Raw genomic sequence first — 12,705 nt, 5'->3', positions numbered from 1 at the left:
TTAGGGGTCCCTAAGTCCACTCCCTAGTTTAGTGATTTGCTAGGAGGACCCTCAGGACTCAGCATACTGTCATACTCACAGCTATTATTTATTACAGTGAAAAGATACAAAGCAACATCAGCATAGGGAAAAGGCACATGGGACAAAGTCCAGAGAAAACCAAGCTCCTAAGAGTCCTCTCCCAGTGGAGTCACACAGGATACCTCCCAGCAGCAAGTAGTGAAAACACATATGAAATATGAAATGTCGTCTACTATGGAAGCTCACTACAGACTCAGTGCCCAGTGTTTTTATTGTGAGCTGATCATGTAGGCACCATCTGCCTAGTACCTACCAAAATTTCAGACTCCCAGAAGGACAGCAGGGGTTTCACGTAAACGACATTGTTTGTACAAACAGTTCAGGCACAGTGAGCTACTCATAAACTCTGGACATGGTGGAATTCCTCCCCAAATCCAGGTTCCTAAATGCCATACAAGGGCCAAGCTTGCAAGCAGACCTTTTTAAGGATAGCAGTCTCAGGCCTGCTATGTTAATTCTTTTCTGCACACCCTGAAATACTGACTTAAGCTGAGATGATACCTGTGTATACACATGTAAAGATGCTGGTCCCATTTGTTGCTTTTTATCTTGTGTCAGCAAGTATAGACCTATAGCCAGTCTTTATGGCTTCATATTCTAGTTATTTATGTAATGATTTATTTATTTTTTCTTAAGATTGGAAAGAGAGAGAAGAAAGTATGTTCTTAATTTTTGAAATTAAGGATTGTAAAGATTTTAGCATACTAGTGCATTTGGGTTCAGAATACAAAAATAAGCAAGCAAGAGGCAAAAAGCAGTCAAGTGATTACTCTCTAAAGTCCAGCTTAAGTTTAGGAACTCCAAAAGGATGCTATTGTTTCCCCTCTTCTTCTCAGACCTCTTCGTTTTGGGGAGGGAGGTGTGACTGCATAATGGTTACAGGGTTTCTTTTAGGGGTAGCATAAGTGTTTTGGAACTGAAGATGTTTCTGTAATTTTTAACTTGTTGGGCATTAGGGGTTTCACACAGCACTGCTGTAAAATTTTGGCACCACAGGTGAGTGGCAGTGTGCCCATTTTTGCCCCCTTGTTGGTATTTTCCCATGTGAATCACAGCCATGCTGGAGTCACATGCAAGCAGTGGCTCTATCCTCTTTATCCATTCACGTATGTGAGGTCTGCTGGCTTATGTACCTGCCTCTGCCCCTCAGGCAGGCATCCGTGTCTGATACAGCTTACTTCATCTAATGTGTCTATGATACCAGTACCTCTCTGTACAGTTGTTGGTACATCTTTATGAGCTTTACCAATGGTTTCTTTATGTCCAACAATCCAGTTGCAGTTGGGTGTGCAGTTAGGCTTATTTCATGGTTGGAGATTGAGCAGTTTAGTTTTGAGCATATACCTGTTATTCTTTAGCATTCCTTTGTTCCTCAAAGGGAAGATTTATCCCCTGGTCTGTGCATCAAAGTTGGCCAATCTCCATTCACCCATGTCTCATCAGATCTTTCCTTTCCATCTTTGTTGTAAAATATGAATGCCATGGCTATGTTGAGTCAAGGCTCTGGCATAATCTTTCTTCAGACACCATTCTGCACTGTCTATTCCACATGACCACGTGTAATGACATCAGAATCAGACTGACCTTAAAACTCACAGGTGTAGGGGGTTCACGGGAGTTGACGGCCAATCAAGGAAAAAACCAAGAAGTGCAGTTATATACGCATGCTTTATTGGGTGACACTTTTACAGGTTTGCATATGGGAGATGTTCCTCATAGCAGGAATTTGTTCAGGTGTTATGCAGTGGGGGTCCCTACTCAGAAGGGAAATAAAGCAGGGGAACTCATGGGGGAAAAGGGAATTGAGGAGGTAACTTATGTGTCTAGCTGATGTCACTCAGCAGCCCAGTGGGGGGAAAACTCTGGATCAGGGAGCTCCAAAAAGCAGTGGTAGCTTGGAGTCTTTTTGGCCTGTGACTTATCTATTGTTAGAAGATGCTGGGAGCAGTTTCATGGGGTAGGCAAATCAGGCAGGCTCTAAGTGGCTAAAAATCTGCTTATTTGAACTGTGTTTAAAAAATTGGATGTACAAAAACTTGAGTTTGGAGACAGTAGGATTTGTGAGCTAACGATAAAGACATAAACCATTTAGAGGCCACCTTTGGCTCATTTTATATAACAGGACATAATAAATGTATCCTAACATTAAGACGTTCAGAAGCATACAAGATCACAAACAAAGTGTATTATTATGATGGAAACTGTTGTATCTTCAATAAGAGTCTTCATAAGGAACTAGGTATAATGATGTAACCCCCAGGAGTGTAGTCATTGTAAAGGATGCAACCAAGTGCTGTACAAGCTATTCCAGAATAGGGGAGTTCCATACACAACAGCATATCTTTTATGAGACCATGAGCATGGATTTCTAATCTGCACAAGGGTGACATTCAGTTATGAAAGAAAGACTTCCCCCAAAATTTTTATCTCACACTCAGTTCTCAAAATATGAATGCTATTCACTAATCAGGAGTAATTTTTACAATAAGGATATTGTCTTTTAACACAATTGATACTCTATATTTATCTCAACCTAGAAGTTTACCAAAATAAATTGACAAGGTAATTGTCCCAGAAAGAAAGAGTTCAGACCTATTGTTAATGGATTACCAGAAAGGAGCTCATATTAGACCATGGGAGTTTTCTATAATGCCAGCTTTGAATGAATTGATACTACTGTGTAGTTTCATTCTCTGATTTTATATTTGTTTTCTAGATCTCATCTTCCTTGTTTCTCAAGATCCTTTCTCTCTCAAGTCTGACCTCGCTGAAGAAGCAAGATGGCAGAATCAGCTTCTACTGACTTTGACCTGCTGTGGTATCTAGAAAATCTCAGTGACAAGGAATTTCAGAACTTTAAGGACCATCTGGAACAAGAGCCTCCACAGTTTGAACTGCCACAAATTCCATTTCTTAAGCTAAGGAAGGCCAAGCGAGAAGATGTGGTTAATATATTAACAACTTCTTATGAAGAACAGCACATCTGGAATATAATATTCAGCATATTTCAAAAGATCCGTCGTAAAGATCTCTGTGAGAAGATCGATGCTAGACGAAACCGTGAGTGGGGTCATTAGAAGGGTGGCTAGGGATCAGGGGACAGTTTGCAGGAAGCTTGATTGTTTTGATAGATGACTTTTTCATTCCCAAAGAGTCAGTCTTCAGATATGGAAGTCCTAAGAGGACTGGTGATGGATTGAATGTGGGTTGTGTCTTGTCTTGTGACTTTTGATTCTCCTCCTATTTTCTGCCTTCATGCTAACTGGCTTTTATGAATGCAGCCAGCCAAAGGATTAGAACCATTCAAAGAAAGTGCTTAAGCTAGAGAACTGTAAGATCTAGCCAAAGAAATGTATGGGCCTACACATTCTTTGTATGCAATGAATTATGGAGAGTTATACTGGGTACCAGATTGTGGAGAGTTAACGAGCTAGTTACTCTACTAAGCAGATCATGTTCGTTGGCTCATTCACGCATTCCCAAATTTCTCTATAACATGGAATTATGTATCCCAGTTGAAAGAAACTAAATATCTGAGAGGTTAAGAGCATTTACTAAGATCATGAATCTAGTGCAAAGTCCATAAGGTAGCAGAGCTAAGACTCTAAGCCAAATGCAACTGATTCTACATGCCAAGCTTTTTTCTCATATCTTTTCCATCCCTTGTATATTCTCCACCCATCTGGAAAGACTCAAATACTTATAGGGACCAGCCAGGCAGGTAAAAGAAACACACAGAGTAGTTTCCAGTTCTAGATAAAAATGTGTGTTCAGGTTTCCTACTATCCCTCAGCTCTTGTTATCTTCCAGACAGCTACAACTAGTGTTATGGAAGAAAGAATTCAGGTTGTCTCCAGTCATAGCCCCAAATAAGTTATTGGACATTCACTATAAAACTGCTGCAGATATTTTATAATGGTTTGTTTTGTGATCCCAGTGTTACCATATCTTCTGATGTGACAAGAGATACCAGAGATCTCTAGTGTTTGGTGCATGTTCTGACATTTGATTGGCAACTATTTTAAATAGAACAAAAATGGCTTGTAATTTAAGCAAAACCACCCCATGGGCCAGGTCCAGCTTTAAACTTCTGACATTAAATGAAAAGATACTGCCAAGTCCATGATGCAGAGTCTGGTAAACAATAGAGAATCTTGGCTAGCCTATCTTGTTCATCCACTTTATTTAAAAGCTGAAAATTGCTTTGACTTTCATTTTTTACATCTTCACTTATAAGATATTTATAGTTAGAAAAAATCTAATCTATACCATAGAATATTCAGACAGTACAAAAAATAAAAATAGAAAAAGTCACCTGAATCTTACGACCTTGAGCTATATCTAATGTTAAGAGCTATATCTTTCAAGAATGTTCTAGACAGGTAGGCAGATACAAATGTACAGAACTAAGGTCGTACTACACATTTCATTTTTTTAACTCATTTTTATCTACCAAACTTTACATAAATATTTTCAAATAAGGTTAAAAACATTTTACACTGTTCCCATTCTGGTACTCCCAGGAAGTAACAATTTATCAGTTTTCACAGGTGGCCTTCCAAGTTTTTTATAATAAATTTGTTAATATATTTACATAAGAGAGTAATTTTAACGGAGGGAGTAAAGTTGTAATATATAAAAAGCTTCAAATAATAAGTTCTGTTAGAGAATCTACCTTTTTCTTTCAGTGAGTCAGGGGAACTATATCTACCTTACTTGCTAACACCTGACAGATGCTGTCCTCATATAAAGAGTCCATTGCGTACATCTGCAGTTTGTCCGGGTTGGTACATTTAATTCCACTGTGGGTGAGGTCACAAGCCCAATAAAGTGTGTGATGGTGATAGCCAGTGCTTCAAAAATAACACTTTTTGCTAGCTGCTTCTTGAATATTGTCAGTAGTGGGGAAGAGAAACAAAGCCTGAAAATCTCCCTGCTTGCCTCTTCTTAGATACTCCCTTGGTTAAAAGCATAGACACGTCATCCAGGCCATCACTCAAATACTAGTTATGTTTAATAAATATGTAACTTTGGGAAAGCTTCTTTTTTTATGCCTTTTAATGTGAAATGATACAGCCTTCCTATTTATAAGAAATGAGGATGCATGAAAAATTAGTCCTTCCAACAAAGTAACACATAAGTAGGATGAACAAGTCCAGAGATATAATGTACAACATGAAGACTGTAGTTAATAACATTGTATTGTATTAGGGACTTTTGTTCAGTAAGTAGATTTTTAGCTGCTCTTGTCACAAAAAAGTAACTATGTGAGATAATAGATATGCTAATTGATTTCACTAAAGTAACCATGTTACTATCTCTGTGGTTCCCATAACATCATATTGTAAACCTCAAACATACACAATAAAAGTGACTTAAATTTTTTTTTAAATTATTTTTAATTGACATGTATTGATTGTACATATTTATGGGCTACAGAGTTATCTATTTTAATACATGTATACAATGTGATAATCAAATTAGGCTAATTATATTCGTCATTATAAAAATTGATCTTTTTAAATTCTTTTTTTAATTCGATTTTATTTATATTTACTTTTGTGGGGTACAGTGTGCTGTTTCAGTACATGCATATCCTGCACAATGGTTCACTTAGGGTAGACAGCATAGTTTTGTCCCCATTGGTTCACCCCTAATCTTCCCACACCCCCACGCTTCTCAGCCTCTGGTAATCATTATTCTACTCTCCACTTTATTTTTTAAATTTTTAAAATTTTAACTTCTCAATATACATTACGGTTGATTTTCGTGTCCCTTTACCCATTCTTTTTTCCCCCCTCCCTCTCTCTCCTTCCCCCCCAACTACATCATATCTGTTCACTTGTCTTAACAAGTTTAAGGAATTGCTGTGACTGTTGTGTCTTCTTCCCTCCCCCTTTGTTTGCTTGTATATTTATTTATTTATTGCTCCCACAAATAAGTGAGAATATGTGGAATCTCTCTTTCTGTGACTGACTCGTTTCACTTAATATAATTTTCTCCAAGTCTATCCATGCTGTTGCGAATGATAGTATTTCATTCTTTTTAAAAGCAGAGTAGTATTCCATTGTGTAGATGTACCACATTTTCCTTATCCACTCATTTGATGATGGACATCTGGGCTGGTTACAACTCTTGGCTATAGTAAATAGAGCTGCAGTGAACATTGGTGTACAGGTATCCCTTCAGCATGATGATTTCCATTCCTCTGGGTATATTCCCATCAGTGGGATAGCTGGGTCATATGGTAGATGTATCTGCAATTGTTTGAGGAACCTCCATACCATTTCCCATAAAGCTGCACCATTTTGCAGTCCCACCAACAGTGCATGAGAGTTCCTTTTTCTTCGCAACCTCATCAGCATTTATCATTCTCAGTCTTTTGGATATTAGCCATCCTAAGTGGAATGAGATGGTATCTCAAAGTGGTTTTGATTTGCATTTCCCGGATGCTGAGTGATGCTGAGCATTTGTTCATGTGTCTGTTGGCCATTTGTACATCTTCCTTTGAGGAATGCCTATTCAGCTCCTTTGCCCATTTTTTAATTGGGTTATTTGTTTTTTTGCTGTAAAGTTGTTTGAGTTCCTTGCATATTCTGGATATTAATCCTTTGTCAGATGTATATTTTATTTGTGATAACAGCATTAGAGTTCCTCTCTTCTAGCCACTTGAGAACATACAATAAATAATTGTTGGTTATAGATGCCTAGCAGTACTGTAGAGTACTAGAACTTATTTTTCCTGTCTAGCTGTGATTCCTGTATCCATTTACCAACCTTTCCTTATCCCCAATCCCCTCTTCTTCACAGTCTCTAGTAACCACAATTCTACTCTCTACTTTTTTTTTTAGCTCCCATAAATGAGTGAGAACATGCCGCATTTATCTTTCTGTGCCTGACTTATTTCACTCAACATAACGTCTTCCAGGCTCATCCACGTTGAAGCAAATGACAAGATTTCAATCTTTTTCATGGCTGAGAAGTATTCCATAGTCTATATATATTGCATTTTCTTTATCCATTCATCTGTCAATGGACAAATAGATTGGTTCCATGTCTTGGCTATTCTGACTAGTACTGCAATAAACATGGGGGTGCAGATGTCTCTCTGGCATGCTAATTTTCTTTCCTTTGGATAAATATCTAGCAATGGAATTGCTGGATCATATGGTAATCTATTTTTAGTGTTCTGAGGAACCTCCATACCATTTTCCATAATGCTATACCAGTTTATGTTTCTTACAAGAATGTGTGAGTTCCCTTTTCTCCCACATCCTTGCCAGTATTTGTTATTTTTGTCTGGTTGATAATAGCCATTCTAAGTAGGGTGAAATGTATCTCACTGTGGTTTTGATTTGCATTTCCCTGATGATTAGTTGTTTTGAGTATTTATTCACATGCTTGTTGCACATTTGTATGTCTTCTTTTGAAAAATGTCTATTCAGGTCATTTACCCATTTTTATATTTTGTCAAATCAGATTATGTGTTTTCTTGCTGTTGAGTAAAGGTACTCATATATTCTGTGTATTAATCTCTCATCAGAAGAATAGTTTGTGAATATTTTTTCCCCATTCTTCTGATTGCCTCTTTGCTCTGATTGTTTCTTTTACTGTGCAGAAGCTTTTTAGTTTAATCATTCCACATCACACTTTCAAAATATGACTAGTTAATAGTTAACTCTACTTCTACGTATTAATTGAGTAATAGTAAGAGCATATTGCCAGTGTGACTTCCAAATAAATATTTTTACTGGAATGTTCAAATGTATAAGTAAACTAAAATGAAACTGAAGAAACTGTATTACAGATTTTTTTTTATGAGTAAACGGTTCTTAAAAGTTCCTTCTAATATTGAAGAGAAGAGTTATAAAATAGATTTGGTCAAACTTTTATATCTTCTTGGTTAAACATGATAGTATGGATTCACTCCCCACTATGACAGATAGGTTTCTGCTATTTCCTCGCCTTACCCATTCCCTCTCTCCCATTGATTATGTTCATTCTACACTGACAAGGTACATAACATTGGCTCTCGATCACAGTCACCGGAATCTTCTTGTTTGGATTCATTTCTATATCTAAATCTGTACGTAGTTTATTGCATACCAGTGTCCAAGAGTGCCGAGTAGTTTATCTCATTATCTTAGTTAGCTGGACATTATTGTTGCCTTCCCAACTCTTCCCCCAAGAAGCATTCACGGGTGCAGGCTTTCTTGATTTAATGTTATGTCTAAGATTATTTGAATGTTTTTATACACAAATGAGAAATTGACTAGATCTAATACTCTTCAGTCAGCTTTGGTAATACCGTATAAACTGCTTTTATGTTTTCTGGCATTGGATATTTCTGGAGAAATCTATGGAGAATATGTTATGAGTTATTATCCTTTTTCATATGGTTTCCTCCTGCTGATTCCTTGAAGGACTTTTTTCTTTATCCTTGAAGTTTGAGAGCTTAATGGGGTGCATCTCAACGTTCATCATTCTCTCCCCTTTCCTCTGTAAAATTATCGCAGCCATATATCCAGACATTAACTATAAGGATTTTTTCCTCTTTATTTTATCTTTCTGTTTATATTCTGTATTTTGAGGGCATAAATATTCCTTATCTTTCTGTACTTTTCTCTTCCATAGCTACTTTTCCCCAGCTTTATTGAGATGCCATTGACAAATAAAAATTGTGTATATTTAAGATCTACAACTTGATGTTTTAATACATAAATACGTTGTGAAATGATTACCACAATGGAGCTAATTAACATATTCATCACCTCACATGGTTACCTTTTTGTGTGTGTGGTGAGAATACTTAAAATCAACTCACTTAGCAAATGTAAGGTATAATGTCATTATTAATTATAGTCAGTATGCTGTAGATTACATCTCCAGAACTTAGTCATCTGACAGTTGAACGTTTGTACCCTTTAACCAACATCCCCTCATTTCCCCCTACCCCCACCCCTACCCCCACCCCTACCCCCACCCCTACCCCCACCCCTACCCCCACCCCTACCCCCACCCCTACCCCCACCCCTACCCCCACCCCTACCCCCACCCCTACCCCCACCCCTACCCCCAGTAACCACCTTTCAATTCTCTGTTTCTATGCATTCAACTTTTTTTTTTTTTTTTTCTTCGTGACCGGCGCTCAGCCAGGGAGTGCACCGGTCATTCTTATATAGGATCCGAACCCGCGGCGGCGGGAGCGTCGCCGCGCTGCTAGCGCAGCACTCTACCGAGTGCGCCACGGGCTCAGCCCTCTATGCATTCAACTTTTTATAGATTCTGCATATACGTGAGATCATGTAGTATTTGTGTTTCTGTGTCTGCTTCGTGTCACTTAGCATAATGTCCTTGTGGTTCATCTACGTTGTCACAAATGACAGGATTTCTTGCTTTCTAAGGCTGAACAATATTCCATTGTAGATACATAGATATACATATAATGGAATATTATAAAATGTGCTATAGCACATTTTTAAAAATCCATTTATTTGTCAGCCGATACTTAAGTTGTTTCCATATCTTGGCTATTATGAAGCTGCAATGAAAATGTGGGTACAGGCATCTCTTCAAGATAGTGATTTTATTTCCTTTGTCTATATACCCAGAAATGGGATTGATGGATAATATGGTAGTTCCATTTTAAATTTTTTGAGAAAGCTCCATGTTCTTTTTCATAATGGCTGTTCCAGTTTACATTTCCATCAAGGGTATAAAGGGTTCCCTTTTCTCCATATCCTTTCTAACACTTATCTTTTTATTTTTATAATAGCTATCCTAATAGGTGTGAGATGATATCTCATTGTGGTTTTAGTTTGTATTTCCCTGATTGTTAATGATATTGAGCAACATTTCATCTACCTTTGGACATTTGTATGTTGTCTTTGGAAAAGTGTCTATTCAATTCCTTTGTCCATATTTAAATCATGTCGTTTTTGTTGTTGTTGTTTTGTTTTTGCTATTTGACTTTTTAAATGTATTTTGAATATTAACCCCTCTCAAACATATGATTTGCAAGCATTTTCTCCCGTTCCATAGTTTGTGGTGTTTCCTTTGCTGTGCAGAAACATTTTAGAGTGATATAGTCCGACTTGTCTATTTTGGCTATTGTTGCCTGTGCTTTTGGTGTCACATCCAAAAAAAATCATTGCCAAGACCAATGTCATGGAGATTTTCCTCGGTTTTGTTCTGGCTAAGCTTCCTAAAAATAATTATCTTGAATTCTTTGTCAGCCAATTCATGGATCTCCATTTCCTTGGGGGCCAGGTGCTAGAAGTTTATTATTATCCTGTGGTGGTGTCATGTTTTCCTGATTCTTTGTGATCCTTGTAGTCTTGCATAGGTGTCTGCACATTTAAAATAGTTACCTCTTCCAGACTTTATGAATTGTCTTTGTTAAGCAAAGACTTTCACCTGTGGGAGGTAGGGAGGTATGCTGGAGTGTGTTGTGGCACCTGGCATCAACTCTGGGGCATGCCATGGCTTCAGGTCCAGAGGGTTGTGCTGTCTCATTGGCTCAGGCTGCTGTAGTCCACAGTGTCAGCAACTGTGTAGACCTTGGTAGTGAGAGCTCTGGGTGATCCTCAGCAGTGGGGGACTGGGGGTGATGGTGTGCTCGTGCTTGGCTGCAGGGTTGGGCTGAGTGCCCAGAGTGGTGAGGGCTAAGGCTCTGTCAGACCTTTTCTATGGATGCACCCACTCCACACCTCCTGTTTCCTCTGGGGTGGAGGGCAGTTCATAAGATTGTATGCCCTGTCTCCAACCAGAAAAGCCAAGCCAAGTGTGTTTTAAATGAAATTCTATCAACTTAGCTTGTAACTATTGTCTCCAGCAGCTGAGAGGCCTGGACAGAGAGCACCAGCAGGGGACCTCCCTGCCTGGGATTCTCTGGGATTCTACTGCTTTCAGGAGTCAGATTGTAGGCAAAGCTTCAAAGATATGACCATAATGTGAAAGTTTAAGAGTTTTTAGTTCTTATAGACAGTGGGGAGTATATGGCATGCCTGAAGGCCACATACACACAGAGGTCAGGAAGCCCAGGCAGGGTCAGCGGAGGGACCCATGGGCCAACTCCTTTATTGGGTACAGGATGTTATCTAAACAGGTTCTCTCTGGGGGGCGTTACTTGGTGGGTATGAAGCAAGCAGGCACTAGTTCCAGGAGGTCACACTGTGAATTTCTGGTGGTTATGTTAAGTTTGCAGGCAAGTGTCTGAATGACCCGTTTAAAGGAAGCAGCAGGAAATCAGGGAGCCCAGCCTTCTAGGTAGCAGAGATGCATCCAAGTCTTTATCTCTGGCCACCAACTGGAGCAATTCCAGTGAGGTATAGTATTGGAAACTGTGTCAAGGGTGACTGAGCTCTGCTTCTGGTATGAAAATGTAAACTTATATTTAAAAATGGATACTGAAGGAATATGCAATTGTAAGCACCCATTACAAGGTGCTGAAAGCCTTCTGTTCATCTTCCCTAGAGTGATAGCCTGAAATGCTCAATTTTGTATGCCTTCTTCCAATCATACAGAGTTGAATCAGCTGTCTGTGAAAATCTTGTACCCCAGATATGCCATTGGGGAGACATCGTGGCGGGCATGATGAAGTGCAGAGCATTGGGGTGCCCTTGGGCAAGTTAGGCAGGGGGTCCACGGGTGAAGCATCATGAGCAAGCAGCCCATGGGTGGGCTTCCTAATGGAGTGCAAGGAGCAGTTATTATGGTTTGTGGCATCTCTTCCCTGCTTCTAACCTCTCCTAAACCACTCGGTAGTGCCTGGTTACCTCAGTATTCTCGGTGGGCAAGAAAGTAGTGCCTCTTTTGGATAGCGTCCCGCATGGCTGGGGAGCCAAACACTCATTCACTATACTCTCACTCTCTTCAATGGAAGAAAATGTGGGCTAAGGGGATCTCCCCTGGTACTGAGCTGTGATACGCTAAGGGAAAACTGACTTGAGCAATGTGAAACTTTTCTTCTTAACCTCTTCAGTGCATCTATTCTTGGATTTTTTTGCTCTAGTAGCATGCTGGAACTTCTCCACTGGACTCCCAGACTCCCACAACAGTACTCTCATCTGTGGGTATTTAAAATTGATGCTTCAAAGGGGGGTGACAGTGGTAAGCTCCTATTTTACCACCTTGCTGATGTCACTCCAATCTCTCTTCCATAGCTATTGTTTTCTTTAATTTCCTTAGACATTTTTCTTCCACGGTCATTCCATTTATCTCTAGACTCTTAACCTTGGCAACAATTTAAGTATCAACTGTATCCTCATTTCTAATATTTATTACATCTGTAATAGTGTGGTCTTGATTATTAGTTTCTATCCTTAGTTCTGCAATAACTTATTTCAGTTCAGGTCATTGTTTTATTTTATATTTAGAACTTTTAAAAAATTATGTTTGTTCTAAGTAGGTGAAAGAAATGGTAGGAAACATGCTTTTCTTCCTTGTGTGTTTTCTTTTTTTTTTTTTTTTTTTTTACCAGAATTAACTCTTAGTATATTTTTTCTTTTTTGTGTTGCATAGTCATCCTGTCATTTGCTTTTCTTCCTTTGTGCAGCTCAAGCTTATCATGACGACTGTGTCCAAAATGTACAGTTTGCTTTGTTATAGTGTAAATTCTACAGA

General features: G+C 38.8%; 1 protein-coding gene across 1 annotated transcript in view; it reads left to right on the top strand.

Moving 5' to 3' along the window:
- The first annotated feature begins 2,861 nt into the window (after positions 1–2,861).
- Positions 2,862–12,705, top strand: part of NLRP11 (NLR family pyrin domain containing 11) — a 45,341-nt gene continuing 35,497 nt past the window's right edge. The window contains exon 1 of the mRNA XM_063089924.1: positions 2,862–3,141. Within this exon, the coding sequence (XP_062945994.1) occupies positions 2,862–3,141 (280 nt within the window). The remainder of the gene's footprint in view (positions 3,142–12,705) is intronic.

This window comes from Cynocephalus volans, chromosome 3 (assembly GCF_027409185.1).
Source record: "Cynocephalus volans isolate mCynVol1 chromosome 3, mCynVol1.pri, whole genome shotgun sequence".
Taxonomy (NCBI): Eukaryota; Metazoa; Chordata; class Mammalia; order Dermoptera; family Cynocephalidae; genus Cynocephalus; species Cynocephalus volans.
Note: the sequence above shows the minus strand (reverse complement) of the source record. Positions and strands in the feature narration are given on the sequence as shown.